This window comes from Microplitis demolitor, chromosome 1 (assembly GCF_026212275.2).
Source record: "Microplitis demolitor isolate Queensland-Clemson2020A chromosome 1, iyMicDemo2.1a, whole genome shotgun sequence".
Taxonomy (NCBI): domain Eukaryota; kingdom Metazoa; phylum Arthropoda; class Insecta; order Hymenoptera; family Braconidae; genus Microplitis; species Microplitis demolitor.
The window spans coordinates 15,880,000-15,905,371 of record NC_068545.1 but is presented as its reverse complement, the minus strand read 5'-3'; the positions used below and the strand labels follow the sequence as shown (position 1 = coordinate 15,905,371).

The window sequence follows — 25,372 nt, the reverse complement described above, 5'->3', positions numbered from 1 at the left end:
CGTACCAAAATAAGCTCTACTTACTTGGCCGTACAATAATAATTATTCATACAATAATATTAATCGAGTAATATTATAAAAAATCAATGCTAATTGTAAGGATATTCCCTAGTTGTACAGTTTACTTAGCAAAATTTGAGTTGCGAAAGTTTCCTCGAAATTTTCGTCAAATGTTCGTCAACTTCAGGCTCTTCCGTTATTGACGAGAATTTGCATAAAACTTGCGATACAATTTGACGTAAACTTACTACCCGAATTCGAATCCAAGTTTATTTTTAAAGTCGTAGACAAAATACCGTTAAAAACGGAAAAGCCCGAAGTTATCAGACATTTGACGAAAATTTCATGGGAACTTTTATTAGTGTTTTTTTCTAGTAATCAAAAAGTGACCTCTAAATTAAGGAAAAATCAACCACTAATTTTTTTTCCAAGTTTTGATATCAAATTTTCGGCCAATTCGGACAGCAAACTTCGATAATTTTAATTATCAAATTACTATCAATTTCAAACTAAGGTGACTTTTAGGGTTATTTGGTACATCTAACATTGTGGCGCTACCTGTCAATACCTTATTAGCAAAATTTGAAAATCGGGTTTTTAACGAATGAAAACATATAATTATTTTTAATCGGAAGATTTATTATCGTTATACAAAAAAAAATATTATTTTTATTGAAGACTACTAATGGCAAATCTAGTTTCTTAATTACATTTTTATTATAAATAAATTACTGTTTTCTTTGTTTTAACCGGCAATCATCGACAAACGATTTCCTAGTGATTTTAATGGAAAAATTAATAAAATATCGAAGTAGAAGGGTGAAATGAAAAAAATTAAAGGCTAATTTTTATTTACTTTTTCATAATTAAGCAATTAACTTACAAACAACTTTGATAAACCGACATTGATCGACAAACGATTGCAATCAGAATAAATCAGATCGGTTTACATTGAGTTGGTTTATAATGAGGAGTTAAGTAAGTGGAGCTGAGATATACAACTTCAGCCATAAGCAATTTCTGATAATCAAGTTGGAAGCGAGCTAGTGGCAACCAACTGCAGCAACTTGTTATCAAGTTGGCCGCAAAGATCGTTGGCATTTCCATAAATTGACGGCAATCAGTCGCCTATTTTCTGAGAATATGTGTGCCAATAGCTGACATTCCCTTAGTTGACAGGGTTGACAGAAAGTTGACTTCAATTTTCTCAGAAAGTTGGCGTCAGGTTGCGGCAATCGATTATCGTCAACTTTCTAAGAATGTTGGTAACTACTTGTAGTCAATAATAACGTCAAAATTTTGAATTTCGTTCTATTGTATATAAAGTTATATCCGCTAAACAGTACCAAAATCGGGTAACTTAGTGCTATATATATATGTATGTACAGATATAAATGTAGATCAGTTGAAGTATGTTTGCGTAGTAATTGCGTCAAAAATACGTATAATTATCTCTAATTAAGTAATTATTATTGATTAACAATTAATGATGCATCAGATAATTTAAAAAATTTTCAAATTATAATCCGTGATTAACTTTCTTACGTTCTATCTAGCTACCCGCAATGTATATATTTAAAAATTACCTCTCTAATAAGGGATCTACAATGTATATATATATATAAATTAGAGCTATCTACAGATCAATTAAATTATCATTTTTAATTAGTAATTGCGTTGAAAATATGTATAGATCTCTAATTAATACTTTATTATTGACAAACAATGAATTATGCGTCAAATAATACTAAAAATTGAAAAATATAATAACACTACAGAAAAAAAATAAATCCTACCAAAAACAGATTCTCTGTATAAAGTCGCGCCAAGTACACGTTTAAAATTTTTTAAAAGTAAAAAAAAAATTATTTTTTACAATAAAAAAAGTCAAATCGAAAAAATACCAAGTACCTAGTATGATGCGAAATCATAACAAACATTTTCATAAAATTTAAAAAAAAAAATTGTATAACATAATTTCAATGTACTTGGTGTGCGTTACTACATGTACTCAAGCAAAATTAATTTCCAATAAAATCAAATATGTTTTTTTTTACTCTTTTGTAAGCACACCAAGTACATTAAAATTTTGTTATACAATTTTTTTTTGAAATTTTATGAAAATTTTTGTTATGATTTCGCATCATACTAGGTACTTGGTATTTTTTCGATTTGATTTTTTTTTTTTGTAAAAAATAATTTTTTGTTTACTTTTAAAAAATTTTAAACGTGTACTTGGCGCGACTTTATACAGAGAATCTGTTTTTGGTGGGATTTTAGTTTCCTAAGAACTGCTGGAAAGTTTAAGATTTTAAAATCAAAGATTAAAATGAATAATTTTCAATTTCAGTTTTTTATGTCTTTAAAAATTAATTAAAGTATCTCATTCGAATTCCGGGCGAGCATCTGTTCTTAGTTTCCTAAAAAATGCTGGAAAATTTTGAATTTAAATATTTTTAAAAATAAAAGTAAAGAATTTCCAAATTCAGTCTGATTTTTTTTTTAATTAATTAGAAGTATTCAATTTTCATTCATACCAGCATCTATTTTGAGTTGTCTAAAAACTGTTGGCGAATTCCAAATTTCAATATTTCAAAATAAAAACAAAATAATTTCAACTTCAGTTTCTGATATTATTTAAAATTTATGACAAGTATTAAGTTTTAATTTTAAACCAACATCTATTCTTAGTTCCCTAAGAACTACTGGAAAATTTTAAATTTGAAACTCAGAAATTAAAATAAATAATTTTCAATTTCAGTCTCTCTTCTCTTTGAAAATTAATTAGATTATCTTACTTTAATTTCGAGCGAGCACCAATTCTTAATTTCCTAAGAACTGCTAGAAAATTTAAGATTTAAAAATCAAAAATAAAAATAAATAATTTTCAATAACAGTCTTTTATGTCACTGAAAATTAATTAGAGTATCTCATTTAAATTTCGGGCGAGCATCTATTCTTACCCAGTACCCCCCTTACACAGTAAGTCAATAGTGTTTTCACCATGATTTCGCAGTGAATTAATGACGATTTCACCATGATTTCGCAGTAAATTAATGGTGATTTCCCCATGATTCTACAGTAAATTAATGGTGATTTCACCATGATTCCACAAAAAATTTATGATGATTGGCCTATAGTTTTATGGTGATTTTAGAATAGCAAAAAAAAAGTTGTTCAAACATTCTTCAACTTTTTTATGTACTTTTTTTAGATAAACTGAATATTTGTGTCATGATGGCCATTTTTAATTTTTGTTTGTATTCTTTTTTTTTTATTTCAAAGTTCTCTGAACACTTAAAAATTTTCAAGATGTGTTTTGAGAAATAAGTTTAATGGAAAAAATTACAAAGAGCTTCCAAGTTTGATATTATAGAATGACAAAAAAAAATAAAAAATGGTAGTCATTGAAAATTTTTGTTTTTTTTTTTTATTTGAAAAAAAAAATGATGGTAGGTTTTAATAATTTTTTGTATTATGTTTCCACAGTGAATTTCCAGTAAACTTACAGTAAATTCACAGTGAATTCACTGTAAGTTCGTTGGAAATTCACTGTGAATTCACTAATATTCACTGTAAATTTACTGTATATTCACTGTGAATTTACTGTAAGTTTACTGGAAATTCACAGTGGATTCACTGTGAATTGGCTGTGGTACCACATTAAAATCACTGCAATACCACTGTGAGGTAACTATGAATCGACTGTGATAACATAATAAGATCACTGTGAAACCACTATCGAATCACTGTGAGATAACCATAAAACTACAGTGACCGAATGGCACAAAATCACGGTGATTTCACTGTAATTTCATCATGGTCTCATAATGTTTTTACTATAATCTCACTGTGATTTCACTGTGATTTTACAGTGATTCCAGGTCCGCGAGGGCATATATAAGTCTACATATGATCAGATCTGATTATATATAAGTCTATATATAATTAGATCTAATTATATATGAGTCGATATATAATTAGATATGATCATACTTGGCTGTTATTACTCCATATACAACCATAAATAAGTCTATATATGATCAGATCTAATCATATATGACTCTATTATAATTAGACATAATCATACTTGGCTGTCAACTCCATTTATAACCATATATATAGGTCTAACTTCACTTCTTCGAAAGTTATTCAGGTTATTTAAGTCGTTTTTACTCGACTTCATCCTTGAACAACTGTTGAAGGAGTGAATTTTGCAAAAAATGTTAAGGGGCTTTTCTTGTAGAGCATTAAATTTCCGTCAAAAATATGTATCTTGACTAGAAAAAATTTTAATATTTCTAGCAGTTACAAAAATCCAAAATAGAAACAAAGAATTTAAAAAATAAATCAATATTTAAGGCACGGTAACAAGGAAACTGCTATTTTTACGTCAATTTACTAAGAACGATTTTTTGTAGGAAGTTCAATTTCCTCCAAGAATATGGATTGTTCAAATTTTTCAGATAGATGATTTACGAGTATTGGGTAAAAAATGAAATTTCTGTCAAAAAACGAATAGTCATAACGATACACCTCTTAATATCAATATTAAGGGCTCAAACTTGCACAATAATTTTTTTTGGTCATCAGGAACAATATTTGCACAGTATCGAAAAAGAAAAAAAAAAGTCGATTTTTTTGGCCCAGTCTATTATGGACCTATATATTATCAGATCTGATAATATACAGACTTATATATGGTTATAAATGGAGTTCACAGCCTAGTATGATCATGTCTAATTACATATAGAGTCATATATGATTAGACCTGATCATATATAGACTTATATATGGTTATATGTGGAGTTATAGCAGCCAAGTATGATCATATCTAATTATATATAGACTCATATATAATCAGATCTGATTATATGTGGTCTTATATATGATTATATATGAGGTTATAACAGCCAGGTATGATCATATCTAATTATATCTAGACTCATATATAATCAGATCTGACCAGCTCTAATTAAATATATACCTATATATAATCAAATCTGATCATATATAGACTTATATGTGGGCTTATAATAGCCAGGTATGGTCAGATCTAATTATATACGACCCCATATATAATCATGCATGATTATATCTAATCATATATGATTATATCTATTCATATATGATTATATCTAATCATATATGATTATATCTAATCATATATGATTATATATAATCAGATCTGGTCAATTTTTGGATCCAATTATATATAGATGATTATATATGATCATGTATAAATAGATCTGATCATATGTAAACAGATCAAGTTATGTATGATCAGACCTGGCCAATTTTTGGACCTGATCATATATAGACAATTATGCATGATCATATATGATTAGACAAAATCTTTTTTCATCGGGACGATAAAATAGAATCACCAAGATTACGTCACTTATAAGTCGATTTTGTTACGTAATTTTGAGGTAATATCTAGAATGTAAAGCTAACGTTAGTATGTGATATAAATATCCCGATGAAAAAAGATTTTAGATAACTGTATACAGTTATATATGAATTATATACCATTGAATAGAGTCAATGCATAATTATATAAAATTTTTATATAATTATACACACTTATATACAATCGTATATAATTCTATATAAAAATGCAAAAAAGAATAATAAAATTATATTCAAATGTATATATTTGTATAGAATTATATAGAATTGTATATAATTACATGTAATCTATACGAATACAGTATGTGATTATGTACAAACGTATGCATTTGTATACAATTATATAGAATTGTATATAATTATGTATAATCGATACGAAAATATTATGTGTTTATATACAAATTATATACAAATAAGATATAATTATGTACGATTGTATACAAATGGATCGGGCCGCTTTTTCTATCCAATGGTATAACATCTTTTTTCATCGGGTATAACGTCACATTTAGGTCACCAATGTGATGTCACTCGGTCAGTAACATGCATGTAATCTTAATGTCACATTTACATTACAAACTTGACTTACCATTTACATTACAATTTATATTATCAGAATGTAAAATTTATGTCGAATTTGTGACGTTACGTGTTCTCTAAATGTGATATCACTGTTACGTTGGTGTGTTCACTGGGTAGTTTCCTAAGAACTGCTGGGAAATTTAAAATTTTAATAAATACAAATAAATAATTTCCAAATTAAGTCTGATTTTTTAAAAATTAATGACACACGTTCAATTTTCATTTTTAGCCAGCATCTTGTGGACTTATCATTAACTTGATCCACTAGTTAAATAATTACAAGTGAACGAATGTATGAAAATATAATCTTTATTTATTGAACAATATTTAAACAAGCATATTAGCACTTTTGGTTTAATCGTGTATATTTTTTGTGTCTGTATCTTTGCGTATCGTTGCCAGAGCTGTAGCGTGAATCTCCTGGTTTGTTTTTATCCCGTCGGCGCTGGTTTCTTCTTTTTAGGATTTGACTATAGAGCGGCGTGTCAGTCGCTCTAGTTTTAATTCCGGTCTCAAGACGCGTGACTGAGGGTTCAGATCCGCCACAATCTATTCTTAATTTCCTAAGAACTACTGGGAAATTTATTTATTTTAACAATAAAATCAATGATTTCCAAACTAAGTCTGCTTTTTTGAAAATTAATTACAAGTATTTGATTTTAATTTAAAACCAGCATCTATTCTTAGATTTTTAAGGACGGCTGGGAAACTTACAATTTAAATTTTTTATCGCGTTATCACGAAGGCTAGATATAAGGACGCTCGCTATTGGGTTTCCAGCTGTTGTGTCGTACAGAAAATACCGTAAAGATTTTAGTTCGCTATTGGCCACTAGATTGCAGCTAAATAGCGGAGGTCCCCTTTGGGCTAGTATAATAATTTAAAGAATAATTTAAAGGATTATTTTATGTAATTTTTAATTATTTTAGGATTAAATTTGAATAAAAATGGTGAAGTGTTGTGCTGTTTTAAATTGTTTGAGTGGAAAAAAAAGAGCGAAAGAAAAATAATGACTCCAATCTTCGACAGATTTCTCCATTTAAAATTCCACAAGTAACCTACAAATAATATATTTTGTATTCTGTATTATGTATTTTGTATTATTTAATTAATTTACTAATTGGAACTTTAGTAATAATATTTTATTTGGAATAATTAGATATATTTATTTAGACAATGTCGCAATATTATATTTAATATAATTCGTACAGGATGCCGATAAATTGTGCAAATGGAGCTTAGCATTATGTCAACATTTGACACCAGATTGCGAGTTACATTTTTCGGACGATGACATTATTAAAAAAGATATGCTACCAATATTTAATCAAGATACTTGTATTTCGAATCGAAAGAAATATACAATAAATCCGAATGCCATTCCGAGAGTTGATAGAATTCCAAATGTCGTGGAAGCCGCGAATTCGCAAATAGATCCTGATAATGTACTTCTAACGGCTAGACCTCCTGAAGTTGAAACTTCCAATAGTACTCAGGATCTTAATGGAGTAAGTTGATTCTTGAGTTATAAAAATGAATTATTTTTTCTTAGACTGAACCCAGGGTAGAAGGTTTAAATCTGAACACATATAATTATTTCTGATCAGATCTGACAAAGTAGATCTGGCCAAATCTTTAAATTCTCACTATCTGACAAGATCTGGCCAGATATGATCAGATATAATTATATGTGGTCAGATCTAAACTTTTTTCTCCGAGGATCCCTATTAAAAAAATCCGGGCGTCGGTTGGCCCTGCGGGCCAGCCCCAAAACTTCCCGCTGTTTTCGAGCTCTTCGAGCTCGAAAATCTTATTGCATGCGATTGTTTTTTTATGAGCTTTACAAACTCTAACAAGTTACGCTTTATGCTAAAGTTTCAAAGTTTAAGAATCGAAAATCATTAATGACCAAGCGGTTTTTAAATATTAATTTCCGTTTATGTTCAATAAACTAAATGTATTGAGACAGAAATCAATGTCAGTGATCGAAATCAAAATTTAAATGAGTTTTTGCTTAGGTCAGAGCAATAATACATAAAGTATCCGAGAAAATGATTAAAAACTGTGTTTTTTCGATTTTTTCGTTGATAATATGGTTTAAACTAAAGAACAAGTTTGATGGCATTATATGATGATCAAAAGAGACCATAAAGAGAAAAAATTTGTAAGATTTTAGACACATTTTAGTACAGTACATTTTGATTTATCTGGAAAAAGTAACATAGAATATTATTTTTTTAACTTTTCAACGCTGATATCTTTTGTACTAATTAACCGATTTTGACGTTTGAGGTGCCAATAGGCGCGTTTTATTGAATTCTAGAGCAGATTAGGATTTGAAAGCGATCGATTCAGCCGTCTTGAAGATATTTGAAAAAAACTGTTTTTTACCATTTCTTTCTCCAACGATATCTCTCGAACAAATTAACCGATTGAGATGGTTAAGGCGACATTCGACGCGTTTTATTGAGTTCTAGAGCTGATTAAATTTTGAAGTCGATCGTATAAGTCGTTTTTGTGAAATCAATAAAAAACTAAAAAAAAAATTTTTTTTTTTCGTAATTCTCCAATATTTTCAAGTCTACTTGATCAAATGATCTGAATTTTTTAGGAAAGTTGATGGCCAACAATCTCTTTCGATTACCGCCTTAAACATCCAAATCGATTCATTAGTTAGAAAGTTATAGACCATTCACACACATACATACATACAGACACTCGGACATTATTCTGAAAACAGTCAGAATAGCTTCCTAGGACCTCAAAACGTCGACACCTAATGAAAACTCGATTTTCGAATACGGGTGTAAAAACAATAACTTCCCGAAATTTTTGAAAATTATCGATTTTCTAAGCAGGAAGTTAAAAAATATTAAATTGCGAAAAAAAACAAGATAATTTCGATTCAATCCGAAATGTAATCTGATATATTTAGAACGCTACTTAGAGGAATTATAAATGATTATAATTAATGAAAAAATCCCGGTGACTGCTGGGCTCGAACCTGCATCCTTCCGATTCAAAGTCTTTGATGCTATCCGCTGCGCTGATCCTCGTATGTGATCGTGTGAGTGTAAATAACTACATACGAACAATTTTCAGTAATAATACAATGTATACATGATAATATCTCAGCAGATATAATAAGATCTGTTTATGTTGTGCTGATCAGATCTCACGAGATACACGCAGATCTGGACAGATATAAACGATTTTCTATAAAAATAAGACGTATACATGATTATATCTGAGCAGATATAATGAGATCTGATTATTTTAAATGTATTTAATTCTGATGTAGTTATATCTGATCAGATCTCACGAGATACACGCAGATCTGACCAGATATAAACAATTTTCTATAAAAATAAGACGTATACACGGTTATCTCTGAGCAGATATAATGAGATCTGATTATGTCAAACGTTGTATTTAGTTCAGATATAGTTATATCTGATCAGATCTTACGAGATATAATCATGTCTGACATTGTATCTAGTCCAGATCCAATTATATCTGATTAGATCTGACCAGATATAAACGGTGGTTAGCCAGATACAATGAGATCTGATCAGATATAAATAGATCTGCCAAGAAATAATTTGATCTGATCAGATATAATTATATCTGGTCACCCTTATAAAAAGAAACGATTTGAAACGATTCGAAAAAAAAATTTTAAATACTTTTTTAATGCTTTTGAATACGTTGAATACTTTTGAATCGCCATTCTTATGGAAGTTTAACATTGCAAATCGTTTCGAATCGTTTCTTTTAATCAGGGCAGATCTTAATCATTTTCCCCGGGAAGTTAATTGTACATTTCTTTTATATTTTATTTCATAGCAGTCCCGGGAAAAAATGAATTTGCCTAATCATATATAATCATATAGAAACACTTATATATAATTAGATCTGAAAATTGGTCAGATCTAATCATATATAATTATATAAAGTATTTTCCTAATCATATGTATTTATATATAACCACTTATATATAATTAGACCTGAAAATTGGCCAGGCCTAATCATATATAATCATATAAAATTATATATGATTATATATAAGGTTTATATAATTATATATGGCCAATAATTATTTAATGAGACCTAATCATTGGCCTTATTTAATCAGTTAAATATAATCATATGTATTCATGTATAATTGAATCAAATATTTGGAGTCAAATTTTGATGAAGTCATACATTTTGGAAGTTATTGTTGTCTTATAATTACAGTTGACTTATTATCTAATACAAATTAGAATCAATAATTTTTCCACTATGTCTTATTTTTATTCAATATTCATCAAATTTTTAAGAAAAATGGCAATCTTATTTTAATAGAGCAACACAAAATATTCATAGACTTATTAAAAAATTACACGTAAATTTAAATAATGATGATTACAAATCAACTTATCACCAAACGATGAATTTGTCATTAGAATATTATCAAATTGTAAGTACTTATAAACATAAATTATTTATTTTTTAAATAAATTATCGAGATATCCATCATATCTATTAATATATGTCATATCTATCTATAAAATTTTTTAATTTTAGTGTTACTTATTTTTTAATTTTTTAAATAATCGTACGCAAACTTACATAATAATAATCATTGCAATTGAATTTAGTCACCAAGGAATTTTTCATTTGAATATTATCAAACTTTAAGTACAAACAAGTATATATCTTTATTTTTTTAATCTAATAAGGTATCGTATTATTTATCAATATTATCTTATGCTTATGAGTATACTTCATACTTGATAAAATTTTTAAAAATAGAGGTACTGTGAACAAGTTCTTAACTCTTACTTAGTCTTAAACTTTTTAAATAGTTATACGCTAGCTATATAGCTACTTTGATCAGTTATTTAATTCTAGTATTAATTATTTTTCAACTTTTTAAATATAATCATATGCAAATTTATAATAATTATTGCAGTTTAACTTACTTATTTGACAATTTTTAAATTAGCATATTTTTTAATATAATCAGTGGATATGCACAAGCATATACTTTTTTGGTTTATAGATTATCTTAAATATCATAGTAGCTATGTCTTTAATATTTAACTTTTCAATGTCATTTATATACGGTCTGATATATAACACTTATTTAAACTTAAATCATAAAATAATAATAATAATAAAATAATGATCGAAATAAAATAAAAAAAAAAGATTTCATTCTTCAGATAATTATTTAAGACTTAGCTTTCTTATTAGCAACATGAGCTCTTTTTAATTCTCCAATCTTTTGAGACATTACTGCAGCTAATTCTTCTTCAGTTTGCTCAATTCCTTTTTTACCTTTCCATCCTTTTATTTTAGCTAAAGCCATAGCAAAACCTGTAAATTGAAATAGTACTCAATAGATTGAAAATAAGTAAGAGAAAAAATATGCAGACATTTAAACACTGTTTATACGTAAAAATATAAATCAAAAGTTAAATTATGTATTAAAAATATTTATAATGATACTCTACACTAAAATACTGTAAGAATATAATTAGAAATTTTTACATATGTATTTCTATAGAAAAAAATGTTTTTTTTTTTTTTTACCTACAATTTCATTCTTCGCTGCAGTATTGAATGCTCTTACTGAAGTTAGTTTTCCTTCTTGTGGATGTGCTCTAGAAGCTTGTCCAGTCAGCGTAGCATCTACGTAACCACTCGGCTTCAAAACTCCGGTGATTAATCTCCGAACGACGTGGGAAGCTTGGGTACATTGTCTACTGCATTCTTTGTACTCTTTTTCTTTACAGTAGATTCTGTCCATTAGTTTATACATCTGTCATAAAAAAAAAATAATTAGAATTTAAAACAGAAAATATCACAATAAAATTATTCCTCAATGTAATATGAGAATAATACAGCATAATATCAAAAAATATACCTTTTCACCAGACCAATCTTTACCGTAAAGATCAGGGTCGTTGTAATCATCTACAATACCCTCTATACCTACATTATTGGAATCTGAATTGTCGAAAGATTTAGAAACTGAAGGATTATTTTCTTTATCAGTATCATCGACGTGTGACATCTCCGAGTTCACAGTATGACTCTTTTCGGCTTCACTGCCTTCTGATTCAATTAAAGAGACATTTACTGATTTATCAACATCAGAGTCACCTTCTGTGGCAGAATTGTTTTCGTTATCGCTTTTATTATTTTTTCTGGGTTCAACGGTATGAGGAGTAGGTGCAATCTCATCATACAGTGATCCTGTTGTTATTAAATAGTAAAAAATTATTAATATTTATTTTCTACATAATAGAAATGCTAAAAATAATTTTTTTAATTTTCAAGATTGTTTAAAATCATAATGAAAATTGAAAAAAAAAGTTTTTGATTGTAAATAAAATATCATACCCGCCGATTTTTTCATATTTCCTTCCAATTTTGCTAATCGTTGCTTCAACTCATCTTTTGTTGGACTAATTTTTTTGCTTTTAGACTTAGCTGTCTTATTTTTTGCAATGTCTTTTTCAATAAGCAATTGTGTAATTTTGTCACTTTGATTTTTATTGTCATCTTTACGAGTCTATGAAATTTTATAGTTATACTATAGTATTTTGGTAAATTATACATTTCGTTTCATCTAATATTTAATATTTAATAACAATACGTTAATTATTTTAGAAATTACTAAAACATACCAGTTTTGGAACTTGAACTTCTTTAGGTGGCTTCACAAATCCTAAGTTATCAAAAGAGTTAGAATTATACTTAGCATTTGGTTTTCTAGATCTTTTCGAAGAAATGTGTGATTCACGTGTAGTTTCTGGGGAAGTGCTTGGACTTCGTGTTTTTTTTTTCATATGCTTTTTTACTTGTTCAAACTTTTGATTAATTTTTTTTATATTATCTAGAAAATTTACATTTAAATATATTAGTTTGTTGAAACTCTGATCAATAGAATTAGATTGTTGTACAGAACACGTCAAGCACATATATATCGTTTATTAATCTCGTATATATTGACATGGAAACGACGAAATAAACACAGCAATATTGTACTTATATATAAATTCATTTTTGACTTACCAGATTTCATTGCTATTTCTCCAAGTTCTTCTTTTCTATACCATAGGAATTTAACCGTTTCACCTTCTTTTGGCGGGCTATCTTTATTAAAGATAACCTCACTCTCATCAATTTTACAAAAAGAATTATCTCTTGAGCACTTTAGAATAAACATCGTATGGGTTTATTGTTATAATCTTCTTTTTATTATCAGGTTGTTGAAATTTTATCCTAGTCAGTTATTGAATATTATAAAGCAATATCTTTTTAACGATAAAAGACAGAAGCCGGTACGCGCTATTAAAATGGCGACGACTTGGTGATTTGTGTATGAAAGTGTGTGTAGAGTTATAAATATGGGTAGTATCGTTCCGCTACTAGAGGCGCCATAGCGCTCTGATGATAAGTAATTAATTTTATACAGGTAATTAATTAACTGCCTATAATACTAAAGTTAGCCGATGTTTCTAATTTTTTTATTTTTTTTTTATTTATTAAATTGGAACAAAAAAATATTTTTTAAAAGTTGCATTTAAAATTTTTCAAGTTTTTTATAAATGGATTTTTTTTCTTAATATTTTTTTAAATAATTTTTCCAATAAAAAAAATTATAAAAATTTTTAGATGCCGGCTAACTTGATTTTCATTAACTGCCTTATTGATTGATTGGATGATAATAAAAATCTTGCCTGTTTTTATAAATTAATCAGTATGTGTGTATATTATACTTCTATTATTTTGGTTATAGGTTAATCTAGTAAAATTTTGCTCAAAGCTTTAAAGATTTATTAAACGTTAGTTTTAAATAATAATTGTATTAGATGGCTTTTTAACGGTCCAATCACTTCTAATTATGTTATTAAGTTACAAAAGAAATATTTTTCAACAAATTAATAACCTTTAAATTATAATATACTAATAATTATTAGTAATAAAATATTTGCTGAGTGATTTTTTCTGCTTTTTTTTTTCTAGACACAAAACGGGTGAAAAATTGTTTACTTAATTCTTATTATTTATTTCAATAAATTCCATTCAACGGTAATAATAAGGTTTCTGATGAAGATAAAAATTCTCCTCAATCATCACCAATTCCTAAGAAGAAGTATAAGCAATACACATCAGATTCGACAGTTCTAGTAAATATTTTATAAATAATTTTTAATGTTGATTACAAGTTAATTATGAAAAAGAATTCATCCAAAAAATTTCACTTGTACTAATAGAGACTTTCTTCATGTCTAATATTCCAAATAATTTCAAGTATTATAATTTTTTTATTAACATAATTTTACAAATTGTAAAAGTGTAGATAATTCGATGTTCACTCTATTTTATTTTATTTTTAGATTCCATTGAGGACATTTAATCGATGGCAGGCCAATGGTTTTTTCTCGGATGATGAGAATACAGCTGAAAATCAACATGGAGCATCATGTATTCTCGAAGAGAATTGTGTTACAAATAATAATAGCGCAATGGATGATTCAAATATTTTACTAAGCGATGTATCAGATATTGATAGTGTTTCAAGTATGAGTACCAATGAAGACGAAGATAAAAATGAGGATTTAGATAAAGATCATTGTAGTGAAAGTCGGGAATCAGATAGCGACTACAATGATGAAGTTATGAATAATAATGGTGAATACGAGGATGATGATGATGATGTCGAATTTAATTATAATATTTTGAACGAAAGAGAAGAAATAATAAATGCCGATAGAGTTGAAAGAAATATGCTGTTGCCTAACAATACAGTGGCCGTAGATGAATTTGTATTAGATTTACTAAATTTACACATTAAGCATAGCATTACTAAATCTGCATTAAAAGATGTATTAAAAATTCAGCTCAAACATTTGCCAGATGATAATGAAATGCCAAAATCACTATTTAAACTCTTTCAATATGCAAAAGATATTGCTCCTCCTTGTAAAGTTATTAGAAATTATTATTGTAAAAAATGTTTATTCAAAGTTGAGGTTGCAATTTTAGGCAAAAAGGAAGTAAAAAAATATTCTCTGTGCAAGACAGATCAATCTTCAGATATTGGATTTTTCCATGAATTTGAAGTTTCAGATCAAATAAGATTTCTTTTTGAACAAAATAATCTAGCTGACAAATTGAAACGTACTCGAGCACCTACTGGAAATATTTCAGACATAACTGATGGGACGGAATATATTCGAGTAAATACGAGGGATAATAAAGGTCCATATGATTTGACACTCATACTAAACACTGATGGTTTATCTCTCGTCAAGAGCGCAAAAAGCCACTGTTGGCCACTTATGTTTACAATTGCCGAGTTACCTGAAAATATAAGAGACAAATTCATAATCGTAATAGGATTGTGGTATGATGATAAATGTAAACCATCGATGAATCTTTTCCTCAAGCCGATTTTTGATAAACTCAAACAAGGCTTTGTTGACGGTATTGACTGGATTAATCCAAGAACTGGACAAGTGACAAATTCAAAAATTGTAACTCCGTTAATTATAGCGGATGCACCAGCAAGAGCCCAAATACAAAATATTATGTCTTTTAATGGCCGTTACGGATGCAATATTTGCGAAATTCGGACGGTGAAAAGTAAACGCATTGCTGGCACGAAAACTTCACGCATTTTTCCATACAAAATTGACTGTAAATTAAGAATTGGAAAGAGAATGGAAGCTCAAGCGAAAATACTATTAAAAAAAAAAATGATACAACTCAAATTCGTGGGGTAAAAGGATATTCTGCTGTATCTTGTCTTCCTCTAATTGATCTTGGAACATGCGTTCTACCCGAATTCATGCATTCAGTCTTACTTGGTGTCGTTAAACAAATAATTGGTCTTTGGTTTGGAAAAAAAGCGCTTTGGAGTTTAAAAGATAAAAGTGATGAAATTGACGCTTTTATGCTAAAGATACGACCACCGCAATCATTTTCAAGATTACCCAGAAAATTATCAGAGTATAATCTATTCAAAGCATCTGAATTTTACAATTTTTTGTTATTTTACTCCATTCCATTGCTTATTTCCTATTTGCCAGCGGAATATTTTCAACATTGGTTATTGTTGGTAAAGGCAATTTTCAATTTAACTAAGTCTACAATAACACAAGCTGATCTCGTAGAAGCGGATAACTTACTGAAAACGTTTGTATCAGAAGTTGAAAAGTTGTATGGTGATTGACAATTAAGTTACAATGTACATCAGCTTCTTCATTTGGTACTATGTGTAAAAAGATGGGGACCTTTACAGGGGACTTCGGCATTTCCATTTGAAAATTATAATGGTTACATAGCGAAATGTGTGCGTGGTAGCAAACATTTCGGCCAAGAAATTGTAAACAATTTGCAAATATTACAAGGTGCAAAACTTATTGAGAACCGCATTGAAGAACAGTTAGGAAATAATACTATCGATAAATCAAGAGCAGATTATGATTTTTTAGGAAAGATAATTACAAATGTGACATTAAATGCCATTGAGCTCGATTTATTGACATCTAACGATATTGATTTAGAAAATGTATCTATCTACGCACGTGTTAAAATAAATAATGAGATCTATACATCAGAGATTTATAAAATGACGAAAACAAATAGTCACACTGTACAGATAGATCTTGGTGAATCTGCTATCAATGGATCAATTAGGTATATTTTTAAATTTCAAGAGAATTTATATTTCATCGTAAATCGGTTCACTGTTGAACATACCAAAGTCTTCTATCACATAAAAACCAAAAGTATTATTGAACACGTTATTCCTATAAAAGAAAATAATGATACAGTGCTGATCAAGTATTCTGATGTTAAAAAAATGACACAGCTTATAAGAGTCGAAAATTGTGTATGCAAAAAACCAAATACTTTGAAAACTGTGTGGTAAAAATGACATTAACAAAGTATACTTTATTAAAATACTAATAAATATATCATGTAAAATTTAGGAAATATAACACATAATTTATAATAAATGTATTACTTCGATAAATGTAAGCAAAATGTATTATTAATTTAGTATCGATTTATAAATAATAATAATGGCAACATAAAATAAAATATAATTTAGCTCTTCATCTGTAATAATTAATAAAAAAATTCAGATACTTATATTTATGTTAAAATCACTAAAGAACATAAAATCAACAATTATTAATAAAATTATAATTTACATTTGATTAGATATTATTATGTAAATAGCTTTACGTTTAATTATATATATGGTCCTATATAAATTAGATCTGATTAGATATAATCATGTATAGATTTATATATAATCATGTATGGACCTAGATAACTCTGATCTGATTAAATTTGATTATACATAGATTTATATATAATCATATATAGCTCTAGATAATTCAGGTCTAATCAGATCTAATTATATATAGATTTATATATAATCATCTATAGACCTATATAAGTCAGATCTAATCAGATCTAATCATATATAGACTTACATAAAACATACATATAATACATTAGTCCATATATGATTATATATATTTTATATAAAAATTTATGTATAATCATATATAATTATATATATTTAATATATAATCATATATAAATATATATGGTTAGGCAAATTCATTTTTTCCCGGGGTCTGAAAATACTCAACATGAAAATTCGAGTCTAGGAGAAACAAATTTTAACAGTGATAAATTATCGGAAACTTCGAAAACTGATATGATGCCCAAAACCAGAGCTGGGCTAATGATGTAACTGATACAAAATATTGTTCCTTTAGGCTGATCCCAAATCTTTATCATTAAAATTTCACTTTAAGATAGATGAATCATTAAATATTGTGGTATAATATTTTAATATTTTTATTTTTTGTTTGTAGTTGACAACACGATAAAAAATGTTTAGATCCAAGCATATATGATTGGACTCAAACAGTCAGATATGCTTGGATCCAAATTTTGGCGCGATCCAAGCGGATCCAAACAGATCTGACAATATCCAAAGAGAAATGACTATATCTAAGTATATCCAAACAGATCTTAAAATATCAAACGAGATCCAAACACATCTTAAAATATCCAAAGAGATTCAAACAGATCTCACTATATCCACGAATATATTAGTGTTTTCAAGCAGATCTGCGTAAATGTCGATCTTTAAATAAATCTACATAGATTTAAGCACAAATATCTAAGGAAGTTTCACTATATTCTAATGAGTGCATATATAAATATATTATACATTAGACCATTCTAAAAACAATATCTACTCACATCTTGGATCTTATTGCTATTACCTCTTAATGCTTTTGATGAACCTATGTATAACATATATCAAAAGTCAATTGATATTTAAGTCAAAAAAAATAGATGAATACTTCAGAAACATTGATCAAACTGGATAATTTAAAGGAAAGATGGACAGAATTTGATGTAAAACTTTTTTTTTTATTCCCCTGATTAAAAACTCTGATTGAAACTGATTGAATCTGATGGAAACTCAATCAGAATTCTATCAGTTTCAATCAGAAACGAATTTTCAATCAGAAATGTTCGGGAGCGTTCGAGCGTCCTGATTGACTTTCTATCAGTTTCAATCAAATTCTATCAGAAAAAAATATTTAGTATTTTCTGATTGAAACTGATTGGATTTTTTTCTATCAGTTTCAATCAGGTTCAATCAGAAAAAAATAATTTTAATTTTCGATTATTTTCCGATTGAATCTGATTGAAACTGATAGAGAAAAATCCAATCAGTTTCAATCAGATTCAATAAGGAAATAATAATTTTTAAGAACTTATTTTCTGATTGAATCTGATTGAAACTGATTGGATTTTTCTCTATCAGTTTCAATCAGATTCAATAAGGAAATAATAATTTTTAAAAAGTTATTTTTCGATTGAATCTGATAGAAACTGATTGAGAAAAATTCAATCAGATTCAATCAGAAAATAATAATTTTTAAAAAATTATTATTGTAATAAAAATTCGTATAACGACAATGTACAGAGAAATTGAGCTTCAATGTAATATTAAGCATCAAAATAATTTTTTCCTCTCTAAAGTCAGTATTTAATTTGTAGATAAAAATAAAAGTCAACGTCAGGGTTGAAATTATAACTTTTTTTTTATTGAACCTCAAAATTATTCGGTTGCATACAAATATACCCTGATTAAAAACTCCGATTGAATCCGATTGAATCTGGTTGAAACTCAATCAGAATTCTATCAGTTTCAATCGGAAACGAATTTTCAATCAGAAATGTTCGGGAGCGTTTGAGGCCTCCGATTGAATTTCAATCAGATTCAATCGGAAAAAAATATTTTTTATTTTCTGATTGAATCCGATTGAAATATTTCAATCAGATTCAATCAGAAAATAATAATTTTAATTTTCGATTATTTTCCGATTGAATCTGATTAAATCCGATTGAAATATCTCAATCAGTTTCAATCAGATTTAATCGGAAAATAATAATTTTTTAAAAACTACTTTCCGATTGAAACCGATTAAAACTGATTGAGAAAAATTCAATCAGATTCAATCGGAAAATAATAATTTATTTCTCGATTTTATCCCTTTTGATCAATTGATCAATTTTTTATTTCTCCGTGTAGAATGTTCTACTTGATTTTAAACTATCTTCCTGATGAGCTAGATATAGCTAAAGTCCTTAGTAAAAATGAAACGAGGCACTGAATTGAGGCTAGCGTCGCTAGAATCAATGCTAACGGTAGATGACAGACGAGGCGGCCCTCGTTTATTTTTAATAGGGGTATGCGTATTATCTATGAGATACGAGTAGTTTAACATTAGACAGTATAAAAATTGTAAGCTTAATATAGTATAAATCCTTTTTACTGTAGAATGTTCTACTGATTGTATCTTATAAACAGTGCACTTTAGCGATATCACCCTGTTTAGAAAATCTCATAGATTCTCATACGTTTCCATAGAGATTTTATGAGAATGAATGAGTTCTATGAGAAGTGCTGTATGGTTAAGTATAGGGCCTTATACATACAGCTATAAGAATCTCTCGGATTTTTTAAGCAGGGAAGTATAATAAATAATTCTGTAGAGGACGAAATTTTCTAAAAGATGGGTGCTATGCATCTTTTTCGTACGATGAGCCATTTTTTTTTTTTTTCACTATTAACAAAATTATATGAAACAAGTGAAAAATAGACTTTCGGAGCAGATAGAATCGACATAGATCGAGTTAGAGCAATTTGTTTTATAGACTTTCAAATTCAACATTCTCTGCAAATTAAAACTGGTTTCAAAACGATAGCTTAAAATCTGGATAAGTTATAGCAATTTAAAAAAAATGTTATTCAATTAATATACTTTTTAAATGGAAAAATTTGATACTCGAGAAAAAGTACTTTAAATTAAATTTAAGAGCTGAAATTTTCAGGGAATTTTTTTCTCAATATAAACAACAAAATTTTCTTGTATCGGCTAGAAAAAAAAAATTTCGTTTCAAACGAAGCGGATTCAATTAGAAAATAATAATTTATCTATCGATTATTTTCCGATTGAATCCGATTAAATCCGATAGAAAATTCTCAATCAGTTTTAATCAGATTCAATCAGAAAATAATAATCCATTTATTGAATATTTTCTGATTAAATTCGACAGACAATTTTCAATCAGTTTCAATCGGATTCAATCGGAAAATAACAATTCAGATAGTATTGATAATTATTAAAATTTGGGCAGATATGAATTCCATTTATCATTAATTCAGCAATTTTTTAAATATCCGAGTATAGAATTTTATCTGTCTTTCCAATTTAATCAATTTTATAAAAAGTTAAAACAAGCATTTTTCAGGATTATATAAAAACTTTTTTTAAAAAACTGTATTGATTGAGTTTAAAACTATCACAAAAATAAAAGGAAACATCAATAAAAAATTATATATACATTAAGATAGTTAAAAAAAAAAAAATTTTTTTTTTTTTTGGTATCCCAAAATTGACAGTCTACCTAAAAATAAAAATTTCGGTACCAATCTAAGCTCTTAATAATAATACTACAGTTTGCGTCAATCAATTTTTCTATTTTCTATTTAAATAACACGGGAAAAAAACTTTTTATTTTTTAGAATTTTCTAACTTACAAGCCAATCAACGAATTATTATGCACGATAGATATTTTTGTAGGATATTGAATGCTCTACAACAAAAGTCTCATCATTTTTTTGATAAATCTAACTGTTCAAAAGTTATTTGAGCTTAAAGTCAAATTTATAGAAAATTTTGAGATCTTCTTACTTTTCCGGCGAAACTATCAGTTTTATCAGAAAATCTCATAGAAACTTTTTTGTAGGTAATTTTATTTCTCAAAAATTATTATGAATAAAGTTTTTTAAAATTTCGCTTTTTTTTCTAGTTATTTTCATTTCTATGTCAAGCTCTTAAAAAAATAGTTTTCTGATTGATTTTTTATAAATTCTAAAATATATTTTTTGTATTTTAACTTATATTTTTTAAATAAATTTTTTCCGTGGGGGGTTTTTAACGCAAGGATTTTCGTATGCTCCAACTAATAGAAAAAAAAGTTGCTTGAACCAAGAGAAAAATTTCTTAGGAGAAAAGATATATGTAGAGGAGAGGAAATTCACCAGTCCTAGGTAATAGCATTGGGAGTAGTTCGGTGCTCGCCACTAGATAGCGCCTACCACTTGTGAAGTGTCCCTGGTAAGAAACGTAGTTCAGACGTATTGTATTCCAGACCTGGAAGCAATTCTGACACGAGCACTCCTCTGTTCTTTGACAGAGTGACAAGTGCTATTTTTGGTGGTAATATAGTATATCCTATATTACTTCATGACATGAAATCTAATTGTTAATGTAGATTCAACGTAGATTTTAATATATTTGATTTTTTAATTTTTTACCATTTAACAATATATAAAATTATTTTTTCCCGGGAATCGATAATTTTTGATTAATTTACAATCGAAACCTTCCGGAAATATCTGATTGAATCCGATTGAAACTAATTGAAAGTCAATCAGAAATTTCCGATTGACTTTTAATCAGAATCATTCGGAAGTTTCCGATTGAATCCGATTGAAACTGATTGAATGTCAATCAGAAATTTCCGAATAAATCTGATAGGACGTTTTCAATCAGTTTCAATCGGAGTTTTTAATCAGGGTCACCAACGTTTCGTCAACTTTGTTGACTTCTTCAGGACTCTACCATGAGAAACATTATTACAAGTTATTAAATTTACAAACATAAAACATATCTATATAAAGACAGATATGCAACGATAAATTAAAATTTTAAAAAATAATAAATTGTTTACCAAAATAGACATTTTACATATTAGTCAGTGTCAAAAGTATTAAAATGAAAACCCATGTGGTACATAATTGCTTGTAACTGCTCCACATAACCATAGTAATGACCATAAGAATTTTATTATATTAACGATGAATAATTAATTGTTAAGTTAATTATTAATTATGAAATCTTTCCTTACCAATCTATTCTCTACGTGTTAAACTCTTTCATGAATATTTACGTATAACCTAAATGGTATTTATTCGGAGCGATAACTGTTTCAGTTTACTAACTGTTGTAATTATTATATGGTAAAGTAGAATGCTAACTATTGTTCAAACTGATTTATTTTATTTATTCATCACAATATCAAGTATATGATTTAAATAACGTATATATCAAAATTAGCAAGAAAAAAAAAATTTTTAATTTTCGTATATAACTCAGATATTCGTGTATAGTTAGATAAAAAAACTCTATATTAAATGTCTTATTCGCAGTAGGACCCCAAAAGTTCGACGATTCAGGAGCCTTATCTGTATTTAAATATTATTGGATCTGACCGAATATGACCACATCCCTCGCGGTTTTGAGAATGCCGTAAAAATGCCGTATATTTTCCGCATTTATGCACATGCCGTAAATTTACCGTAATAATTTGGTATTAATATGGTTATATTGGCCAGTTTGTTTCCTGTAGTTATGCCATATACTTTCTGTACTTATGCTGTAGAGTTACCAGATTACTACAGTAATATTACGATAAAAATGCTGAACTTTTACTGAAAAAATGCTGCGAAAAAAACTATAACAATACCGAATATTTACCAAAAAAATGCTGTAAAAAAACTGTAAAAATGCCGAAATTTTACCAATAAAATGCTGTATAAAAACTATTATACGATAATGTTACAATAATGAAATCGTTGTTTTTGTGATAATAATACTGTCAGTATCCTGCAATTTTGCCAGATTTACGCTGATGAAATAGAAAATTGTAAAAAATATGGTTTTATTTTTTGTTTGCTTCTGCATTTAACATCATCGAAAATGTGCTAAATGTAATATTTTTTATTTTATTTTACTGGTTCACACAATTCTTACTCGAACAAAAAAATGTAAGTGAAAATAACTGTCTGTGAAAATTGATGTTTTCAATTTTCTAAAGTTTGTTTGTATTCATCTGAATACAATTAGTAACATCTTTCAAGTAAGTGATTTGGCATAATGGCTACCAGATCAGACTTTGAATAATTAGGTCTCGGGATCGAGTCCACGAGTCCACGAGTAGACGGTTTTTTTTTTTTTTTTTTTTTTTTTTTTTTTTTTTTTTTTTTTTTCATGACAGTTATTGCATATAACTTTATAAGGTTATATATAATTATATAAAATTAGATATAACTACATAAAATTTTATACAATTATGTATAAATTTTTTTCTGGGTAGAACGGTTAGATGCTGCAAAAATGCTGAAAATATACTATAAATATGCTGTATAATTACGGTTTTAATGCTGTGAAAATACCGTATTTTTTCTGATTTATTGCCGTAAATATTCTGAATTTATTTCGTAAATTTTTGGTAATAATGCGGCAAAAAAACTGGCCAAAATAACTCGAGTAATACCATATTTATGCAATATTTATACCGTACAATTCCGGTATTATTTCGGTATTTCCAAAACCTCGAGGGATATAGACACACATTTTTGGATATTCTCATAAATTCTTGGATATATGTATATCTGTTTGGATATGAATTATTTTTGCATCTATATACCCACATACATACAGTTGGGTCAGAGCAGATATAACTCTATGTACTAATATATGCTTGGATATAAGTATATCGGCTTGAACATAAATTTTTATATCTGCTTATATATAGTTGGATCTGAGCAGATATAACTATATATACTTGTATATGTTTTGATATAAGCTTATCTGCATGGATATCAATTTTTATATCTGCTTATATATAGTTGGATCTCAGCAAATATCCTTATATATGCTTGGATATACGTATATCTACTTAGATATCAATTTTAATACATCTCTATATCTGCCAACATATGATTAGATCTGAGCAGATATAATTATATATGCTTATATCAAGCAAGATCAAATGTTTGGCTGTATTTGAATATAAACAGATATAACGAGATCCGACATATCTGGTTGGATCCAAACGTTTTTTATCGGGTAAAGTTTACTTTGAAACATTTTATGTCTTATGTAGGTGACTAACTAATAAACCAATAAGTCGATGACAATAACATTTACTCTTTCAGATAAAGAAGAATTTTGAGATTTAGTAAAAGAACTAAAAACTATTAATTTTTGTGATTGCACAGGATTCGATAGCAACAGGTACTATTTAAATATATAATTTCTGTTATTCAACAACACTAATGGATATAGTAATGAAATAAATCTTCAACACGTGTTCAGTAAGTTATAAAAATTTACTGACAAATGAAAATCAACGATATTATCAGGGTATCATCCGATGTCAACCTTGCCGAACTCTTCGGCGTCAACTCCAAAACCATGATAATAAAAGTACCCAAAATTTAGAAATGCAATGTGATAAGCTTAAACGTCAAATAATTTCCCAGAAAAGGAAGACTTTACGCTTACAGCGAAGGGTAGTAAGCTCTCATACGTAATTTAAAAAGCAGCTACATAGTTTTGTTATATGTTTATTTTCTTAATGTTGCAGAATAATGAAATATCGAAAATGATTGACGATCAAAAACTCAAATGCCTTATCCCGAAATTCTTATAAAATCCACTCAAATGCGACAAAAACCGCATAGAATCCTATAGACTGTAATTTTTGGATAGGGTGTGCTGCTGTTGAGGCAGAGACTTTAGAAAAGGCCATCGCTGATCTGCCTGAAATCTAACAAAAAGCTGTTCGAGTCTGTTTCGATGCAGAGCTGAAGTAAAAAATTCTAAACAGAGGAGATACGATATTGAGTGGGTATACGAATGCCTGCTAATGCGCATAAAAAGTTCCGCGGTGTAATATCATCTCAGAGAATGAGAAA

At 28.0% G+C, this 25,372-nt stretch overlaps 2 protein-coding genes across 7 annotated transcripts; one reads left to right on the top strand and one right to left on the bottom strand.

The window, feature by feature from the left end:
- The first annotated feature begins 6,592 nt into the window (after positions 1-6,592).
- On the top strand, positions 6,593-16,232 carry LOC103578477 (uncharacterized). Of its 5 annotated transcripts, none has more exons than XM_008559597.3 (5): positions 6,593-6,849; positions 6,924-7,047; positions 7,206-7,502; positions 14,017-14,180; positions 14,391-16,232. In XM_008559597.3, exon 5 carries the CDS (start codon positions 14,520-14,522, stop codon positions 15,777-15,779), a length of 1,260 nt encoding a protein of 419 aa, XP_008557819.1. In that variant the 5' UTR covers positions 6,593-6,849; positions 6,924-7,047; positions 7,206-7,502; positions 14,017-14,180; positions 14,391-14,519; the 3' UTR covers positions 15,780-16,232. The 5 variants fall into 5 exon arrangements, with proteins under 5 accessions (XP_008557819.1, XP_008557818.1, XP_008557822.1 ...); XM_008559596.3 differs by adding an exon at positions 14,268-14,304 and having other exon boundaries at positions 6,593-7,047; XM_008559600.3 differs by lacking the exons at positions 6,593-6,849; positions 6,924-7,047; positions 7,206-7,502 and adding an exon at positions 13,410-13,465.
- LOC103578478 (suppressor of Mek1) lies at positions 10,460-13,378 on the bottom strand. Of its 2 annotated transcripts, none has more exons than XM_008559602.3 (6): positions 13,063-13,378; positions 12,675-12,883; positions 12,388-12,559; positions 11,909-12,240; positions 11,575-11,803; positions 10,460-11,358 (listed from the first exon to the last, which is right to left on the bottom strand). In XM_008559602.3, exons 1-6 carry the CDS (start codon positions 13,214-13,216, stop codon positions 11,213-11,215), a joined length of 1,242 nt encoding a protein of 413 aa, XP_008557824.1. In that variant the 5' UTR covers positions 13,217-13,378; the 3' UTR covers positions 10,460-11,212. The 2 variants fall into 2 exon arrangements, with proteins under 2 accessions (XP_008557824.1, XP_053593996.1); XM_053738021.1 differs by having other exon boundaries at positions 11,239-11,358; positions 11,579-11,803; positions 13,063-13,376.
- Positions 16,233-25,372: the final 9,140 nt, after the last annotated feature.